Raw genomic sequence first — 18,500 nt, forward strand, 5'->3', positions numbered from 1 at the left:
AACTGTCCGTGCAGATCTTCTTGGTTCTTTCGGTAAAGTCACGTAGAATGGAAATAATAAAATAATAAAAATTAAACATTATAAAATAATTTTAATTTATTATATTATTATATTATTACATTATTTTATTATGCTTTATTTATTTTTATTATTTTATTATTTACATTCTACGTGACTTTACCGAAAGAACCAAGAAGATGAATCCCTGCAGTCACAAAAGCTTTAAATCGAAATTTGTCCGTGCAGAGCCACATGCTGCTCTCACGTGCTCGATGCTGCACGGTAAAACGTGTGCATGGTAGCTCCACGTTCAGTTGATTGCGCGACACAGTCTAAAACACATCTCGCCTAACAACATACGACGGCTTGTACACAGTGTTTTTATACGGAATTGACACTGACCGTTGTAAAGTATTGTAAAATATATATATAATCATTATCATTACCAACGCAGCATATGGGAGAAGCCTGCATCCGTTGGCGCATATGATAATGGGTGGAATTTATGTTTATTTTAAATTTATAGTTCCGCTTATGGCCCTAAATTGACATGGATGCAAGTACATTCGTGCGTATTCCGTTAATAAAAAGTAAACAAGCAAACGCTCACAAACGTATCATTCATCGCCAACTGCTAATCCCTTCCACCAAGCTCCATAATCCGACAATAGCGACATGTAAGAAAATGTGAACAAAAGTATGTTGATCCCCCCCCCCACCAGCACCACTTCTTTACATCAACTGTTTAGCATGATCATTTATATGCATACTGAAAGGGACACAAGGGCAATGGGGGAGAGCATGACAAATGGGTGTTGAAACCATAAAAGATTTAACATTCATTGGTGTCTTATCTTGCTTGGGACAGGAGCTGGGTTTACAGGATAAATAGCTTCATTTGGCAACAGCCTTGCTCTCACCCTCAGGGAGGGCGATCCCAACCTGGGGTGGGCAGCGGGGAGAGGAAAAAGAACAAGTGATACATCTGTCTTTTCTGCGTACAAATTGCTCCGCTGTGTTTGTCCCATCTCGTCACCTTACGGGATTGCTCGCTTGCCTATTGATTGACTTTAGTAACAGGGCCCTGGCCCTCTTTATTTTTTTCGTTCGTTCGCCGCGGCGGAATGCCACCACGAACATTGTTCGGCCGGTCTCCTCTCAGAGCCTTTGGATTCCTCGCCCCCACCACCACCACCACCCAGTGGCCCCACACCACCGGAACAAAACGCCTATTTGTGCACCATTCCATCCCAGGGCCCCATTAGGCCCCCCCGCCTCCCCGCCCGCCCCCAAACATGCGGCGTGTTTGTTACTGGGAGCTTTTGTGCAGAAATGGGAGAAGCTCTCTGTCGGATCAGGAGTCAAGTTACCCATTGTAAATAATTCCACCTTTAAAAGTGATATTTATTTTTGGAACTTTTTTTTTGCTCGCTTCCCCGGTGTTGTCTGTTTGTGCGTGCGTGTGTTTGTGTGTTGCACGGGACGGACAAAAGACATTTATTTTTGCGCTGCAGTGGTGCGGCAAGCAACGAGTGTGGCTCTTTATTTGAGATGTCTTGAAGACTATGGGCCACGCCACATGCCTGGCGTCGTGTTACGAGCAAAACGGCTCTGAGAAATGCTTTCATTTCCATACATTAAGATCAAAGATAAAGGGGCAGCCTAGCAATTGCTGCTGATGGACGATCCTCCCCACTAGAGGGAGCTTTAGACAGCCAGTCTGAGGGTATATTTAATCTGTCTCAAAATTCTAGATTTGAAGTTTTCGTGACTGCAAGGATCCATACTCTTTGGTTTCTTTCGGTAAAGTCACGTAGGTAAAACATAACAAAAGTTAAAAATAAAAATTTGATTAAATCACGACGTTTCGGGCGCAACACAAGCGCTCGTCATCAGGTGATACCACCACAGCCAGAAGCAACTAGCTGTGGTGGTCCCACGTCGTGATTTTCTTTTTTACTTTTATTAGTTTTTTTACCTACGTGACTTCACCGAAAGAACCAAAGAGTCTGTCTCAAACTGGCAAGACGTCTTGAAATAGGTGGACGTACCCACGTTTTACCGTACCATACGCAATCTGCTGATCGACTAACTGAGGTGCAACACTTTATTCTGCTGGGTGGATGAGAGGCAGGTGAATTTAAGACATTTGTCGGTTTTAGTTTTTAGTTTAGATTATAGTTTATAGTTTAACTGCCAAGCCAGTGGATTGACTCAGGGACCTCTGGACTGCAAGTCCAGTGTGCTAACCATTACATAATGGTTTTTGAAATACCGCATATAGTATAAAAAAAACAGAAAGGATAGTAATTCCAGCAAAATATAATCATTTTTGTTGTTAAATTTTTTAATTTGGTGGTTACTATTGATATAGAAAGGTAGTTTTTTTCATGATGGCATTGTGTATCCAAATGTCCCTATGAAAAAAGCATAACCATATCATCGTGTGACAGGTAATCGTTGACATCATTAAAAGTATAAAAAAACACTTTTGGCAAAATGTTTAGGAAAGGTTACCAGAGATATTTCAAGTCAAACTGTCTGAACAATTTTGTCAGCTAAGGCTTGTGATTACAGTGTCGGGAGTGAAATTCATTTCTGGATCAATATAGAGCCAGTCACGAAGTTTTTTTTAGAAATGAAAAATGAATCAATTTTAAAGCAGCACCGATTGTGGGCTTTTTCGATCAGTGACCCCGCCGGTGAGATGACATTTCATTGTCACCCACACACTCGTTTGCATTTTGAAGAGAAAAGCATCACATTTTCGATGTATATTAATGGCCTTCAAGTAGATATATAGCATATTTTTTCCCCATTTATTTATATATTTCTTGGGGAGGGGAGGGGAGGGGATTGAGATTGCCTGGAAACATCTCTCACTGTGAACGCAAAGATAACACAAAATGCCAGTGGCAGATTATGATGCGACCATTCAGGAAAACGGACAGCGTCTGACTAACACATTGTTAAGTGTGTCCCGAAACACATTATTTTTTGCACCACTAGATAGGGGGAAGCTCTTCAGCACATCACAAAAGTGACACGGAACCAGTCTCGACACCCCGGAGAAACAGATTTTGAAGCGTGACATATACCGCCCGCCCCCCGGAATTACCCGCAGAGCCGATAAGAGGCAGGCCAAAAACAGAGCGCTTAGCCAAACTCTTTTCTGAGTGCCCTGAAAACTACGTGCACGTGGGAACTTACAATCCCAGCCGCCAGGGGCACAGCCAACGTGGGTGTCGTCGAGGCTGATCGGACCCCCCCCCGCCTCCCAAAAAACATTACGCTAAAAAATCATGATGCCAGCACGAGGAGGTCGTGGGGGGCATCTCCAGTGTCTGCCCGTATCAAGGCGACGTCAACGTTGATCCGCGGCACGGCGACGACGGAAACCTTTTACGTTCACAGCGGGTGCGCGCTCAATCGGCTTCAGCGCACCGTCGGTAGCCAAGCGGTTTTGCGAAGATGTAATGTAATTGCAGTGCAGCAGAATGCCACTTGTCCTGACCCAGTCTCTAATCTAACGAATAACCACCGGGAAGCCATGCACTAGCTGGACTACTCACCCCCCCCCCCCAACTGCCCTGGCAGCAAACCGAGTGCAACTCCAGGCACTTTGCACGTCGACAGCTTAAATGGTATCCAGGACCTCGCCCGCGTCTCTCATGGGTCAGCTCAACCCAAAAATGAGTGCAGTTATAGTACTTGGTGCGGTGTGTGACCATCGGCGCTGAGGAGGCTGCAGTGGCTGGGCGATACCATCCTGCATGGCTTACAACAGGTGCTCACCAAAAGCATGAACCCAAAATAGTGTGCACGCACATGTTTCCCTAACCTCCGGTTAGCACGGCTGGCTATGTAAGAAGTTCAACATATATACATTAATTTTAACACGACGGCTTTCGCGACCAATATTATCCATACGTTACTAGTTGGCTGTGTCGGGTGGTGGCGGGTTTAACGACACATTTATATATTTACGCGATCTAACCCAAAAAAACCTGTGCGATGGATATCTACATTCATCTTCGTTTATTTTACGAGGGAATGAAAAAAATGTGATAAATTAGTGTGCTTTCCAAAGATCCTAAGCAATACTCTTTGGTTTTTTTTCAGTAAAGTCATAAAAATAAAAAATCTAATAAAATAAATGAAAACAATTAAATGCTGGTAAAGTCACGTAGGTAGAAAATAAAATAAATAAATTAAAACAACTAAATTCAATCACGAAGTTTCGGGCGCAACACAAGCGTCCTTCTTCAGGTGTTGTTTTCATTCATTTTGTTAGATTTTTTACCGTTGCAGTCACGAAAACTTCAAATCTAGAATCCTAAGCAATGTCGTCCTGACAGCTCCAAATCCACATATTTCCAATGCGTTTAATCGCATCGTTGCAGATTGTACACTTTAGGAGACAGAAAATAACGCTTAGCGTTAAGCGCGTTGCACAGTAAAAAAAATGTGGTGAATAAGAAAGTGATGTTACCGCTGTTTGGCACGCAGAACGGGTGGGATGTTGAACAGATTGACTGGAGTGAGCTTGGCACGGGGTGGGGGGGGGGCTGCTCTTTTGGGAACAGGATTTCACCAGCTCTGAAGTGCAATGACCATGGAAATAGCAGTGGCACGAGTCATCGTGGCTAGACAGGGCTGTCAGTGGTGCGTAGGCCGCAGCAAGGATGTCGGCATCTCATTAGCAATGAGTCATTGCATTTTAAACTGAATCTGGTCAAGTGCCACGGCAGTTGTGTTTATGGCTCACCGACAATGTTTCTACTTGAGATGGACTTAACATTTGTGGAGCAATCGCTTTTTATTCCTTTCCGTCACGGCTGATGAGCGCAAGGCACGGAGGGGGCCCAAAAATGCCGCGCGGCCAGCAAGAAACGGCAAACTTGAGTCGAGAAATGAGACGGCGGGAAGGCCAACTTCCCAATTGGAGCAGTGCAACGGGAAACGCAGAGAAGGGAAGTCGATTGTCTTACGCTGCGGTGGTTGAACACGGTGGGGTCTGGAAGACCAAGCCCTTTAGCAAGGGTGGAGAAAACAAGTGGTGAAGTCACGTGAAAATAAATGCTGTAGTCGCGCCAGAACCGTGAAGCGACTGACCATCAGCACCGCCAACTGACACAAGCACCGTCCCGTGCTCATTCGAACACGAGGACACGTTCACATTTGTGTATATTCTCACGCTCCATTTATCCGCAACACGATCGTGCCCTAGATTGGGTTATCCGCGAGTCAAAATGGATCTGCATTTAAGTCAATTATCCCTTGGCCAAGGAGAAGCGGAGCCCCGTGATGTTGTTCAATACATATTTATGAAGGGAAATTCGCGTCATTAATATAAACATCAGAGAGTGCTGTGGTTATCTTAATGCTTGCTTGGCTGTAAGATGTATATTGCATTTATGTTTTTTACACCGATACCCAAATATACTAAAGAATGGATGTGATCTCAAATCGTAATGAGTTACAGTAAATAACTACACATGCCAAAGTCTGCAATAAAATATAAATGTAGTATTTATATTGTACATCGATATATGGGCATTCCAGACCAATGGTTGATAACAACAGATCATTCAGGAGACAAACGCTGGATTTTTTTTTTGAGTTTCATCGGCAGAGCACTTTGATTAAAAAATAAATAAAGCTGTAATGTAAGGCAACGAATTCACGTGCCTGAAGAAGATACTGTCCAATCAGTGCATGGTACCCACTGTGACAAGTGGTTTAAAAACACAGACACTGACAAAGTGAAAGGACCGATAGCCAAGACGCGTGGCAAAATGTTCTTGGGGAGAGCTACACATTTGAAATTAAACTGAGATATGCAGGGGGGAGAGGGGGGGGGCGGGTAACACATGGACCAAGAAACAAACACAAATCACGGACATTATATTGACTGTTCGAAAAAAGTAAATCAGGTTGGATAGAAAATAACGAGAGGGGGTGATGGCCGACGGATGTGACTGGTGATGGGAATGGCAGCCAAAAGAGGGAACTTGCCCAAGAGAATTACCACTGCAGAGATGCGTCAATGAGGAATGTTTTCATGTTTGCGAGTGAGATGCCTTATGCCGCCTGATGACGGTGATTCGATGGCGACAGGGTGGGGAGGCCTTCATCCAGCAGTAGAGAAACGTTGCTAATGATGATGGTGATGATGTACATCAGCAGTGAGGCCTCGTTATGTTATGTTGCAGATGTTATGGGCAGCGGTCATCTAATTAGAAGTTATTTTTGTGTTTCGTTTGCTGTCTTTCTCCCCGCGCCTCCGATTTAGCACGGTTGGCTACGTACATGCAAGCGATTAGGCATTTTATTAAGCCAGGTGGATGCAGCTACGGTGCAATGGTGAGCACACTAGACTCACAATCCAAAGGTCACGGATTCGATCTCACTGTGTGGAGCAACTTTGATAGATCCCTCCCCACCGCCTCGATTCACCGTGCAGCGGTGCACAAATGGGTCCACCGCAGTTTGGCGATCGGCAATTCGCGCGTGCGGTGGGGCAAAATCAGGGCACTACCACTTCTTTCAAGATGTCTAGTCAGCGTGGAAGAGTAGGCCAATTACCCTGTGGAAGGAGCTAGCGTGAGTCCCCCAACTACCCCGTAGCGGAAGCCCTTTCTGCCAGGAGTGGCGTGAGCAAGACATTGCGATGGCTGCACTTTTACCTTTGCTTTACAAACCCGATTGTGATTCGTTTTTTGTCGCATCAGCCTCTGTGCCACCTCTAATAAGGTGGCTCTCTTTCAAGACCCCGCACCTTTCGATGAGCACGGTCGGCTACGTACGGCGGTGCGAAAGAAGTTCCACAAGCATGCGTACAAACCACGTGTGCACCAGTGGTCGCAACCGGGTACCTGATACCCGTACCCTACCCGATACCCGGCTACCCATACCCGGCCGGGTACGGGTAGCCGTTTTCGACCCTGGTGCGGCCGGGTACGGGTACGGGTAGGCCGTGAGTCACCGGTGAGTCACCGTTTGTCACTCATTTCGGGTAGGGTACGGGTACGGGTAGGGAACGACTACACGTACCCGGCCGGGTACGGGTATGAGTACCCATTTGCGACCCTGGTTCGGCCGGGTACGGGTACGGGTAAGGAATCAAAACCCGTTTGCGACCTCTGGCGTGCACCCAAATGGGAGGAGGCCGTTGCACCAGCGGGTTGCATGAGCAAGCAATTGCAGCGCTGCGCCCCTGCCGACATCGATTTAGCCACAGAGAGAGAGAGACACACACGCACACGCACGGTCAAAATGGCGTGCGTCCAAGGGGGTTGCGACGAGTGAGGCTCTGTCGTCGGGATTGTCCCCGCGTTTGGGTAATAACCTCCGTGGACGTTGACGGCGATTGGAGATTGAAGAGCCTCGTGATGACAAACGGCAGCTGCCATGAGATTTCATAATTTAAAAAAAAATTAACCTTCTTGCATGTTGGCGCAAGCAGTAGTCGGGGGAGGGACGGGGGGGGTAGGAGACGTGGGGGGTGGTGGTGAGCTTCACATTGGATCAGTGGTTATTCTTAACCTGGGGGTGCGAGATGCCCTTTCTGGGGGTTGCGAGACGTGGGCAGATTTTTTTTAGAAGGTAACGCATCAAAAAAACTAATTAAAGCACAGCCATGTTTCATCAACCCCTACGTATTTATTCACGTAAAAACATTTTACGATTGCTAACCCAAGGGGTGCAAGGCTGCAGTAAAGGTAAACAACCACTGCTTTAGATGGTCCCCAAGTCGCAGACTACCAAAGCGTTATTTACATCATGATTAAATATTTCGTATGAGGGCAAGTGTTTGTTTGACCATCTGTGAGGGGTGTTTGGGGTTTTTTGTTTACTACACCATCACAAATAGGAACACATCGAAACTCGAGACTCCTTTTGCGGAAATAGTTTAAAAAAAAACACGATTAAATGAACTATTTAAACAATTTTTATTTTATTTTACCAGGTAAGGCAACCACTGAGCTATATAGCTCTTTTTCAGAAGAGACGTGGCCACAAATGATAGCTCAGCGAAGTGGTTTATCGTGTGGAAATGTACAGCAGCCAAATACTCTTAATGCATGTTGATTCGAAATGTGGAGGGACAAAACCGGAGAGAAACATCCACACGACCATCAGGAGAACACGCAAACTCCAAATATACAGCAGGCGTCAAGGGTTGCCATCAAACCCACGACCTCCTGTATACCAGGCGAGGTAGTTAACATCTCGCCACCGTGGCGCCTCATGAGCTATTAAAGATTCATCATGTCTTAGAACTGTCAGGCAACTATGAGTGGTCCAGTTAGCACACACAATTTGCTGCTGACTGGGCTATATTGGGAATGATTGTGCAAAATCCAATATGCTGTCAAGTCATTATTCACGGCTACTCTGGAAAAAATATCTTATGAAGACGGATTGAAGCAACAAAGAAATTAGCACAATAAAGGAAGTGTAATTGTTCCATAATAGCCGATAAGAGTCATTAACCTATGCCTATGCACGAGAAAGGATGATCACACTTGGGATAGACACGTGCTAAATGAAGGTGAAGCAAAGGGAAAGCACTACATTGAACAACACCACTCTTGGGGGAATGATCATCATCTCATCATCAACATTTCACTGCTGGATTTAAGGCCTTTCCACGCCGTCGCGATCCCCCGTGATTTTGCGATGAAACGATCCGGCCAGCACCCTCGCTCACACCCTCACTCACACCCTCACTCACACCCTCACTCACACCCTCACTCACACCCTCGCTCACACCCTCGCCAATCTCATGACATCTTCTCACCCAGTGGACGTCACGCTCGGATGCGTTCCATTCTTTGGATGCCACTCCGGCACTGTTCTTAACCATCGGTCATCCCTCCTTGTGACGCATCCTGCCCAAGGCCACCCACTCTTCTTAACCCTTTTCCATTTTGATGACGTATGTGTACGTGTATGTTACCAGGTTTTCTTCCGATTCCATTCCGATGACGTACGTGTTATTTTAATTGAGTACTTCTGGTTTCAGTTTTTTTTCTTCCGATTCGGAAGAAAAAAAGTCAAGCAATGTTTTAGTTTTTTCTTACGATTCAAAAGGAAATAACTCAAATAAAATAACTTCATCAGTATTCGAGGCTCCCACAAGGCCATGCGGGAGGGCGTGCGGGACAGTTTCGCACCAGCGATCATAGAGTGCGGTTGTGTCGCTATACTTCTCTGCGTGGAGTACAATGTCTTTAAAAAGAAACGGCGCTAGGCGTCTCCAAATAAAATGAACGCTGAGCCCGTTTGCACATTCAGAGATTCGGCGGTGAACGGTACACCCACCCTGCAACTTGCAGGCGTCTCGAGGGTTAACGGTGTCATTTTAATTATTTAACCTGTGCGTGTTCTTTCGCCCACGTGGTTCCTCTCTCTGTTTCTCGTTGTAATTCCAAGCGTGCATCTCTCCACGCTTCTTTGCACACGCTTCCGTTTGTTCTTCCGTGTGTGTGTTTTTTTTTAATGACTGAATCATATGTCAGAGCAGGTAGTAACGCACTTATAAATTCATCAACCAGCGAGGTGTATTTCTTGAACATGCAGAACCACACCGAGGAAATGAGCAACGGTTACAGTTGAATTATTTTGGAACCTGCACTATCACAAACGAAACGTTAATGTGCATCGCGAATAGAGCTATGAAGCAACGTATACGTGTATAATATGAATCATTAAAATAATCCCAAAGGAGCAAAAAAACAACACTGCATGAAGACCATCCGGGTACAATTATTCCCTGCTGTCGTTTTCCTTGTCTGCATGTACTCGCAGATTACCAAGCCTTCAAACAACGTGTCCTGTCAAAGTCCATTCACTTCTCTTAATGCTGAGTGCCACGATTTGTAATCGCGGCTATTTCTTGGCCCACATTTCTACACTACCCTCTGTAACTAATCCCAATCATCCATACGTACACGATACACACAAATCGCTTGGTGATGCTGCGTTGGCAGTGATACACAAGCACAAATAACAAACAAAACCTCACATTATGTCAATAACACCGACTTAAAAAAAACATGGCGGGCAACATTTGGGCAATGGTCCTTCTTCCTTGCACATTGTGCTACTCAGAAGGACCGTTGTGAATAAATCCGTGGGTAATAGAATCCAGCGGTAATCTGTCCCCCGTATCGCCGCCAAGAAGCGTTCGTGAAACATGCATTCTTACGTGCCCAATCTCATGCCCGCATCTTGAGCACGAGTGTCGATATTAACCGATGCCCTCCTTTTCGGCAGCGGTGCGCGACGCGTCGTAATGCTTCACAGCCGGGCAAACCCACAGCCTCTTTGCCCTGCAGTGGTCCCCCCCTCCAACGCCAACTTCGCCAGCGGTCCGGCCGACGACGGCCCAGTGGGTTGCTGCGTGGAGGCCCTCTCAGACACGTTGTGCTGATCTTGGAACGGGCGATAGCCGGATTGTGCGCACGCTTTCATGGACGAGATGCCGGCAGCGGTGAATGACAACAGCGCCTGTCCCAAATGGACCGCAGGCACGAGAAGAGATTCCCATTTACAATTTTACACATAATGGTCCTTTGTAGGCTGACCTCTGGGGAAATATTTAGAGTGGATCAACACCGTTTACATGACTCTTGTGTGGGTATGCGTTTATGTCCTCTGTTAAGATGTGCATGTGTGCACACGTGTGCATATAGATATATATATGTATTGATATTCATGTCTAGATATAAATATGGATATGTGTATGGATGTGTATGTACAAGGGGAACGGTAGTGTAGCGGTTAGCGCGCTGCGCTTACAAAGCTGGCGACCCGAGTTCAATTGTCGCTCACAGCCAACACCGGTGACGATTATCATCTGAACCGGTTCTGGGCCTCACCTTGATCAACTCGCCACAAATGAGCACCTGGTGCGATGTGTAAATATCGCCCACTGGGGAGACAAAGGCGGCTGGTCGTGATGCTCGTGACCCATCTCTTCACGTGCTGTGCTGGCCTTCATAGGTGCTCGCTAACAGCACTTGCCCCAACAGTCTATTAAGACTATATGGGGGATCTTTGTATATGTCTATATTTGTAGAAATATATAGGTATGTACAGATACTGTGCTATTGAAATGTGTCATGGTGCTTATTGTTATTATTACGTGCTCACAGCTGCATGCGTCTTCATTACAATTATTTTCATGAGTGAGACGTGTTGTGCAAGCGAGAGCGTGCGTTTGATGGAACCACCTCTGGCAATGAGGCTCAAGGTGTTGTTTCTGTTTGTTTGTTTTCAATCCTCTCTCCTCTGCTCTCTCTCTCTCCACTCTGATCCCCGTCTCTAAGCCTGCGGCATCGGGTTCTACAAAGAGATCGCCGGCGAGCAGATGTGTTCCAAGTGCCCCCCACACAGCCTATCGCATCGGGCCGGATCGTATGACTGCGAGTGCGACGAGAGCTACTACAGAGCCAAGGCGGATCCCAAGTCCATGGCATGCACACGTACGTTGGCGCGCGTCGGGGGGCATGCACACGTACGTTGGCACGCGTCGGGGGGCATGCACACGTACGTTGGCGCGCGTCGGGGGGCATGCACACGTACGTTGGCACGCGTCGGGGGGCATGCACACGTACGTTGGCGCGCGTCGGGGGGCATGCACACGTACGTTGGCGCGCGTCGGGGGGCATGCACACGTACGTTGGCGCGCGTCGGGGGGCATGCACACGTACGTTGGCACGCGTCGGGGGGCATGCACACGTACGTTGGCGCGCGTCGGGGGGCATGCACACGTACGTTGGCGCGCGTCGGGGGGCATGCACACGTACATTGGCGCGCGTCGGGGGGCATGCACACGTACGTTGGCGCGCGTCGGGGGGCATGCACACGTACGTTGGCACGCGTCGGGGGGCATGCACACGTACGTTGGCACGCGTCGGGGATGCAATTCCGTGCGGTGGGGGGACACCTTGAGCGGCATCGCAAGCGGGTCACATTACGTTCTCCTAGAGCACACGGGGGGGAGGGGGGGAGAGTGCTGTCGTGAAACGCATGTTTCATGAAAGACCGCATATGCCGAGCACGACGGTATAAGTCCGCGATGACGCGGGGGACGTCTGCGATGTTAGCCATGGTTTTACTTAACTACGTCGCCTGGTATACAGGAGGTCGTGGGTTCGATCCCAACCCTTGACACCTGCTGTATATTTGGAACTTGTATGTCTCTCTCTCTCTCCCCGTGGTCGTGTGGATTTTTCTCTGGGTCCTCCCGATTTTCCCCTGCACATTTTAGAATCAACGTGCGTTTAGAGAGTGTTTAGCTGCTATGCATTTCCACGTGGAGATAAGCCGCTTCGTTGAGCGATCCTTTGTGGCCAGGTCGCTTCTGATAACAAGAGCTATGTAGCTCAGCGGGCCTTACCTGGTAAAATAAAATCACAAATAGTTGAAGAGTGTAATGGTTAGCACGCTAGACAAATACGGAGGTCGCCTGTTCGACCTCCCAGCAGTACCACAGGCTCTTTCGAGCCGATCTGTTTTGATGCCCCCCCCCCCCGTATTCTGTGTGATGCAGCAGTGCTTGTCACATCGCCACTCGTGTCCACACATTGTTAAGCTGCAGAACTCATTGCCACGTTCCGTTTTCTTTTCAAGTTTTCTCTTCTGAAATATGCAATGTTGCGTCTAATTCGTAAAAATGAATTAAAACACGCTGCTATTAAGTAATACATATTCTTGGGTCTTTCGGTAAAATCATGTAGACAGGTTCAAAGAAAATTGGTAATAGTTAGCACAGTGGCCTTACAATCCAGAGGTCCCCTGTTCGACTTCGTCTCCCAGCGTGGTAGTTAAATCCCCCGGCGTCCATCCAACAAAAAGTATAAATGGTTACGTTGCAGTTAGTCGATCAGGAGATCATGTGCGGTGGGATGAAGTGTGAGTACTCCCACTTTCCAAGAAATCCGGCCAGCATGACAGAGTCGGTCAAAGTACCCTCGCGAGAGGGTCTTTCCATGGCTCCCTCTAAGGCAGTGGCCCTTCTGGCAGCAGTGGCTTGAGAAAACGATTTCAGAGCTGTACCTTTATTTATTTTTACGATGGCACAGTTAAACAGCTGTCCTCGCGGTGCACTCGCTAGTGCGCCAGTGTGTGTGTGTGGAGCCGAGGCTTCAATATCCATAACTGCTGAGCAATTTCCTTTTGGGAATTACTTGATCACACCATCTGCCATAAAATAGATGTTAATAGCATGCATTGGGGTTCGGGTAAAATAGCTCAAATGCAAAATGGTAAAATTACCTGCGACCAAATTCCATAAAAGACATCATTATGCAAAATAATGATGAGCATCATCATGGAGAATATAAGTAACAAAATAAATGAGCGGACAATATATCTCCTGCTCCTCCACATGAAGAATAATAGTGTTTTAGACTTCCCATAAACTGCAAAGCCTTCTGGGAGGGCTTATTTCCAGCAGCTTTGGTTCAACACAAGCAAACGCTCCAGTGGTTTCACCGTAGTACATCAAAACTGGTCTAGCGATAGCCGCTGAAATACGCCTTCCCAGAAGGCTTTACGGCTGACAGCATTTGTAAAAAAAAAAACACGTTAGAGGAAGTAAATACATTGTGTGTTTATTAATGTTATTAAAATCAGATCTTCTTTCACATCTTAAGAATGGCAATAGATTTGGTCAATAAGAGGAACATTTTCTCTCGGTTTGTTGAATAAAAGGGGAACAAAATGTTACCCTATATTAAATAGATATGTTAACAACTATATTATATTCCAGATAGGGGAGTCGAGGCAAAGTGGTTAATGCACATGCATAGTACAATGCGCAATGATCCCAGCCACCTCAGGTCGTGGCGTGCCTCGGTGGCGAGATGTCAACTACCTCGCCTGGTATACAGGAGGTCGTGGGTTCGATCCGGATTCCGACCCTGACACCTGTATATTTGGAGTTTGCACGTTCTCCCCGTGGTCACGTAGATTTTCCGGCTTTTTTCCACCACATTTATAAACACGCGTTTTAGAATATTTGGCTGCAACAAATTTCCACATGATAAGCAACTTCATTGGGATATCATTTGTGGCCAGGTCGCTTCTGAAAAAGAGCTTTCCAGCTCAGTGGGCCCTACCTGGTTAAACAAAAATAGTCTAGTTTATAGTTTCGTTACCTGGCCATGCCTCACATCTGTAAAAGACCCGACGCAGACGATCCCTGACTTTGATCTTCGGCGAAGCTTCCCGGCTACAACCCTAAAATACATCCTGGCATAAACCACGGCAGATGTGGGACTTGGTACACAAATGTTACTTTAAAAACTCTCCAGTGTGTGACTAAAGTCACCCAGAACAGACCATGAAACGTCTAACGACTCAACGCTCCATTCACACAAACAAAGGAGGCACCATCACGGCAATGCTCCACTCTGCTTCTCCCAACGCAATCATCTGGCTCAAGCAGCGCAATGTCAAATGCTCATTGTTGCTCTACTTCATGCAGAAGAAGTGGTGAGTGGTAACCAAACCAGAACTGGGCTACTACCCCTCAGCAACCTTCACTGACAAGGTTTGTGAAGTCTGGTTAATCTAGCCAGTGGATTGACATATTTCTTTGTCAATTGTGTATCGTGTTATAAATGTTGATGACGTTGGGCTGCATGAACATTCAGCAACTGGCTTGTAACAAAACAGCCCTGGACGGTGAGCTAGTGTGATCTAATATCGCTTGACAACACCACACAATGCCTTCAACCAGTAACCAAATCAAAACAGTACATCATTTATTATTTTATAAGTTGAAGCGAAAGACATGTCAATATAAATTGAATGATTTTATTGAACTGAGATGATTTTATTAGCCTGGACCTCCGAATAGGCCCATTGACATCACAGCTGAGTATTTAATGCTATTGTGAGATAAAAGCAAATACAAGCAAAACTCCACTGTGTGTCTCTACGTATAAATAAAAGTGCATTTTAGCGCACGTCCTATTGACTTACCAGACCAATATTACCCAGCAGCATCTGTTTAAACGAGTAAAACTCTTGACCGGATTCGACCTTCTGGGTCTCATCAGCAGCGAGGCTTTTTAAACTGATGCTGCTGATTTACCCGAAGCTGTTGGCAAGAGCATCCCATTTAAACTATGGTGCCCCATAGTGAGGCAGACACTTTGTGTAGGTCAGCTAACCTCACAGCTATGCTCGCTGGTGAATATAATATACAAGGGAGCCGATCAGTGTGGTGAAATATGGTGAAACAACCGCCATGACCTCTACACCACGGTGATGCCTTCATACAGCAGTGAACTGACAAAGGGCTGCACGTTATGCATTTAATTATTCTGGCAGAAGGAACACGGCACCATTTCAGGGGAAGCCCCATGGCAGTAAAGTTGCAATTGAGAGTGTAAACGATATTTAAACATTCGAGTACGAGGCAAATTTTTACAATTTCACATTCAGCCAACTCCCACAACTCTCGTGAAAGTTTTTTGTCCAAATCCTTCGCGTGCATTCGTGACCGTTACAAATAGGCTACATAAAATGATTAATTCATGCTTGTAATGGATGGCGAATATCAAAATGCATGAAAAATACAATTGCCAAAATGTCACATATACGGCGCTGGCATGCCTGAAATGCTAACCCTTAGCAGCGGGGCCTGTGCAATATCCTGAGATCGTGTGCTCGAGACACATACATAGAGGACAGCAAAATGGCCGTGTGAGGCAGTCTACTCAAATTGTAAATGTTGTGGTTTCATGCTTCAACACACCGGTGGGCTAAAGCAGTGAACTATTTGTCTTTTGTCAACGTGACACTTTTTTACTGATTGGCCGTGTCGGGTGGTGGAGGGTTACGACACATTTATAAATAACGCGATCTAAACCCAAAAATCGTTGATTATGAACAATATTGGTCACGAAAGCCTACGTGTTAAACAGTCTAGCAAGTAGGTTTCTGACGATCCGTGTGGAATTTCGTTTAATGCTTTATCGATATCAATTCACATGTGGTGGGGGTAACGTGTGAGTACTGCCAAGATGTCTGTCCAGCAAGGAAGGATGGGCCAAAATATTCTCAAGGAGGGCTTCATTGAGCTTCTTCGAATGGAGGCCCTTCTGTCACCAGTGGTATAAGTAAATAATTGCAGGGCTGTATCTCTAATAATAATACTTTAATTTGATATTGCGCAATTCATTGCTAATCGCATCCCATCCTACAATTGATTTTAGTTAAAACACTGAAAAGCGATGCTAATAACATCCCATACCACAGTACGATGATTATATATGCTAAACCGAATCTCATATATAGCCACTACCAATCAAATGAAAACTCTACTACCAAGCAAAAAAAGTAAATAAGCAATGAATAAACATTAAGAAATGGCACCATAAGAGAATGCACACACCTCAAAAAAGAAGTTGTCAAAACAAAGAAATGAGTCCATTAGGTCGCAGCCCAGACCGCAAATCTCAACTTCCCAACCAAGCCAGGAAACTTCCACAGGTGAAGTGCCACAAAGTGACGACTAATTTGCCACGTCGACCTGTGTGGCCTCCGGGAAACTCAAAGTGTGACTGGGCAATGCTCACCTACATTGGTGGCAAACGAACGGAAGAAAAAAAACATTCGCATTCCTGCAGCTGGGAACAGTTCTATTCATCGGACAACCATCTCACATTTACGCGACATACCCACGGATAAACCTCTACTTTCATTTTTACCTTTTGCACAAACGAATGAGCGCCCAATATGAGGGAACTCTCCGGAGCTGCCTCTAAAGGAGGCTCTTTGGCTGACAGTGGCGAGCCATTGCAGGGCCACACCTGTACCTTAAACACGAACGAATTAACGGTCGAATGAGAAAATGATCAGAATCAAAATCTGCATTTATCCAGGAAGATTCCGATTAGCTGTGAAGCTCTTTTTCACAGATTTCCCGTGAGGTGTGGGGCGGTGGTCAGCTAATCACAACCCGCAAAATGATCACCGGCGGCGCGTTGGGGTGCATCTCCCCCCTCGCCCCCCCCCCCCCCGCCCGTCGCTGTGCACAGGGCCCCCGTCTCCGCCGCGCGCCCTCATGGCCAGCATGAACGCCACGTGCCTCGTGCTCGAGTGGAGCGCGCCCAGCGACACGGGAGGCCGCCGCGACCTCAACTACAGCGTGGCGTGCCGGGTGTGCGCGCCCGCCGAGCCGTTGCCGGCCAGCGGCGACGGCGGCAACAATGGTGGCAGCAGCAGTGGTGCGGCGGGGACCCCCCGGTGCTTGCCGTGCGGCGCCGAGGTGCGCTTCGCCCCGCGCCAGTCCGGCGTGACGGACCGGAGGGTCACGGTGACGGGGCTCGCCGCCCACACCAACTACACGTTCGAGGTGCGGGCCACCAACGGAGTCTCCGAGCTGACCCGAGCTCCGCCACAGTCGGCCTCCATTCGGCTGACGATGAATCCCGCGGGTGAGTGAACGCCGTTTCACGTGGGAACGCACGACGACCGGTCGACGTCCCATAGCCAGTTGTACGTGCATGTGTTGAACTTCTTTTGCACCGTACGTAGCCAACCGTGCTAATCGGAGTTGCGGGAAAGTTGAAGACGTTCCTTGCGTCATCCGAGTGCACGTTGCTTAGATCGAGAGAACACTTAGCAGGTGATATATACACACACACACACGTTATAAATTTCACCTTGGCGTGCGGAAGGAGTGGTCACTCCCATTGTGCGTCTGTATCTTTACGCATTGTCAAATCGATAGTGCATGAATGAGTGGTGCTCATCTCATGTTTACAACTCCGAGCCAGAAAATTCCGAATTAAAATGGCAAGACTGAGTCTACCCATTGAACAACCGCCGGTGACTTCCTTACTGAGTGGTTCTCCTTTTAGTGATCCGGAGAGATGATGGGCTGAGCCAACCTCCAACCAAGATTTGAATTTTCCGACCTTCCGATTGCGAGCTGCTGGTTCTAACACTAGGCCACCAAGCCAGATTTACGGGGAGAGCGTTCGGTGTATTGATAATAGCGCAGCGCATCAACATGAATGTAAATGTTTGAGAAGGCACATGGGAAGTAGGGTTGCCACAATGTCATTGCTCATGCTGCAATGCAATACAATATGAAACGACGATTATCGCAACATCACTTTCCCTTATCATTGTATTTCGCATTTTTATAATCTTGTCTTTGTGCTTTTATGTAAATTATGTATGAATACATGTATTCAACTATGGTAAACTCAATCCTATTGTACGTCTCTCTAATGATTATAAAGTTATAATCTATAATGCGTGTAACTCCCATGCTGTCAGAAATTGATGACATCGTATAACCACCATGCTGTCAATTTATTCAGAAAATCTGTTTACAAACGAGTAATGGGCAATGTCTATTTACTATTCTAATTGTAAACTTTATTCATTGCAAATTGATCAATGTCATGCGGGGATATTTACCCAGATTGATCTTAAAAAGAGACGGTGATGTTTCGTGTGTA

General features: G+C 46.7%; 1 protein-coding gene across 1 annotated transcript in view; it reads left to right on the forward strand.

Annotated features, from left to right (window-relative positions):
- The window catches only part of LOC144730701 (ephrin type-A receptor 4-like), a 148,380-nt gene that overhangs the window by 29,737 nt on the left and 100,143 nt on the right, over nucleotides 1-18,500 (forward strand). The window contains exons 3-4 of the mRNA XM_078611392.1: nucleotides 11,340-11,495; nucleotides 17,067-17,465. Of these exons, the coding sequence (XP_078467518.1) occupies nucleotides 11,340-11,495; nucleotides 17,067-17,465 (555 nt within the window). The remainder of the gene's footprint in view (nucleotides 1-11,339; nucleotides 11,496-17,066; nucleotides 17,466-18,500) is intronic.

This window comes from Lampetra planeri, chromosome 36, assembly GCF_965212315.1.
Source record: "Lampetra planeri chromosome 36, kcLamPlan1.2.h2, whole genome shotgun sequence".
NCBI classification, from domain to species: domain Eukaryota; kingdom Metazoa; phylum Chordata; class Hyperoartia; order Petromyzontiformes; family Petromyzontidae; genus Lampetra; species Lampetra planeri.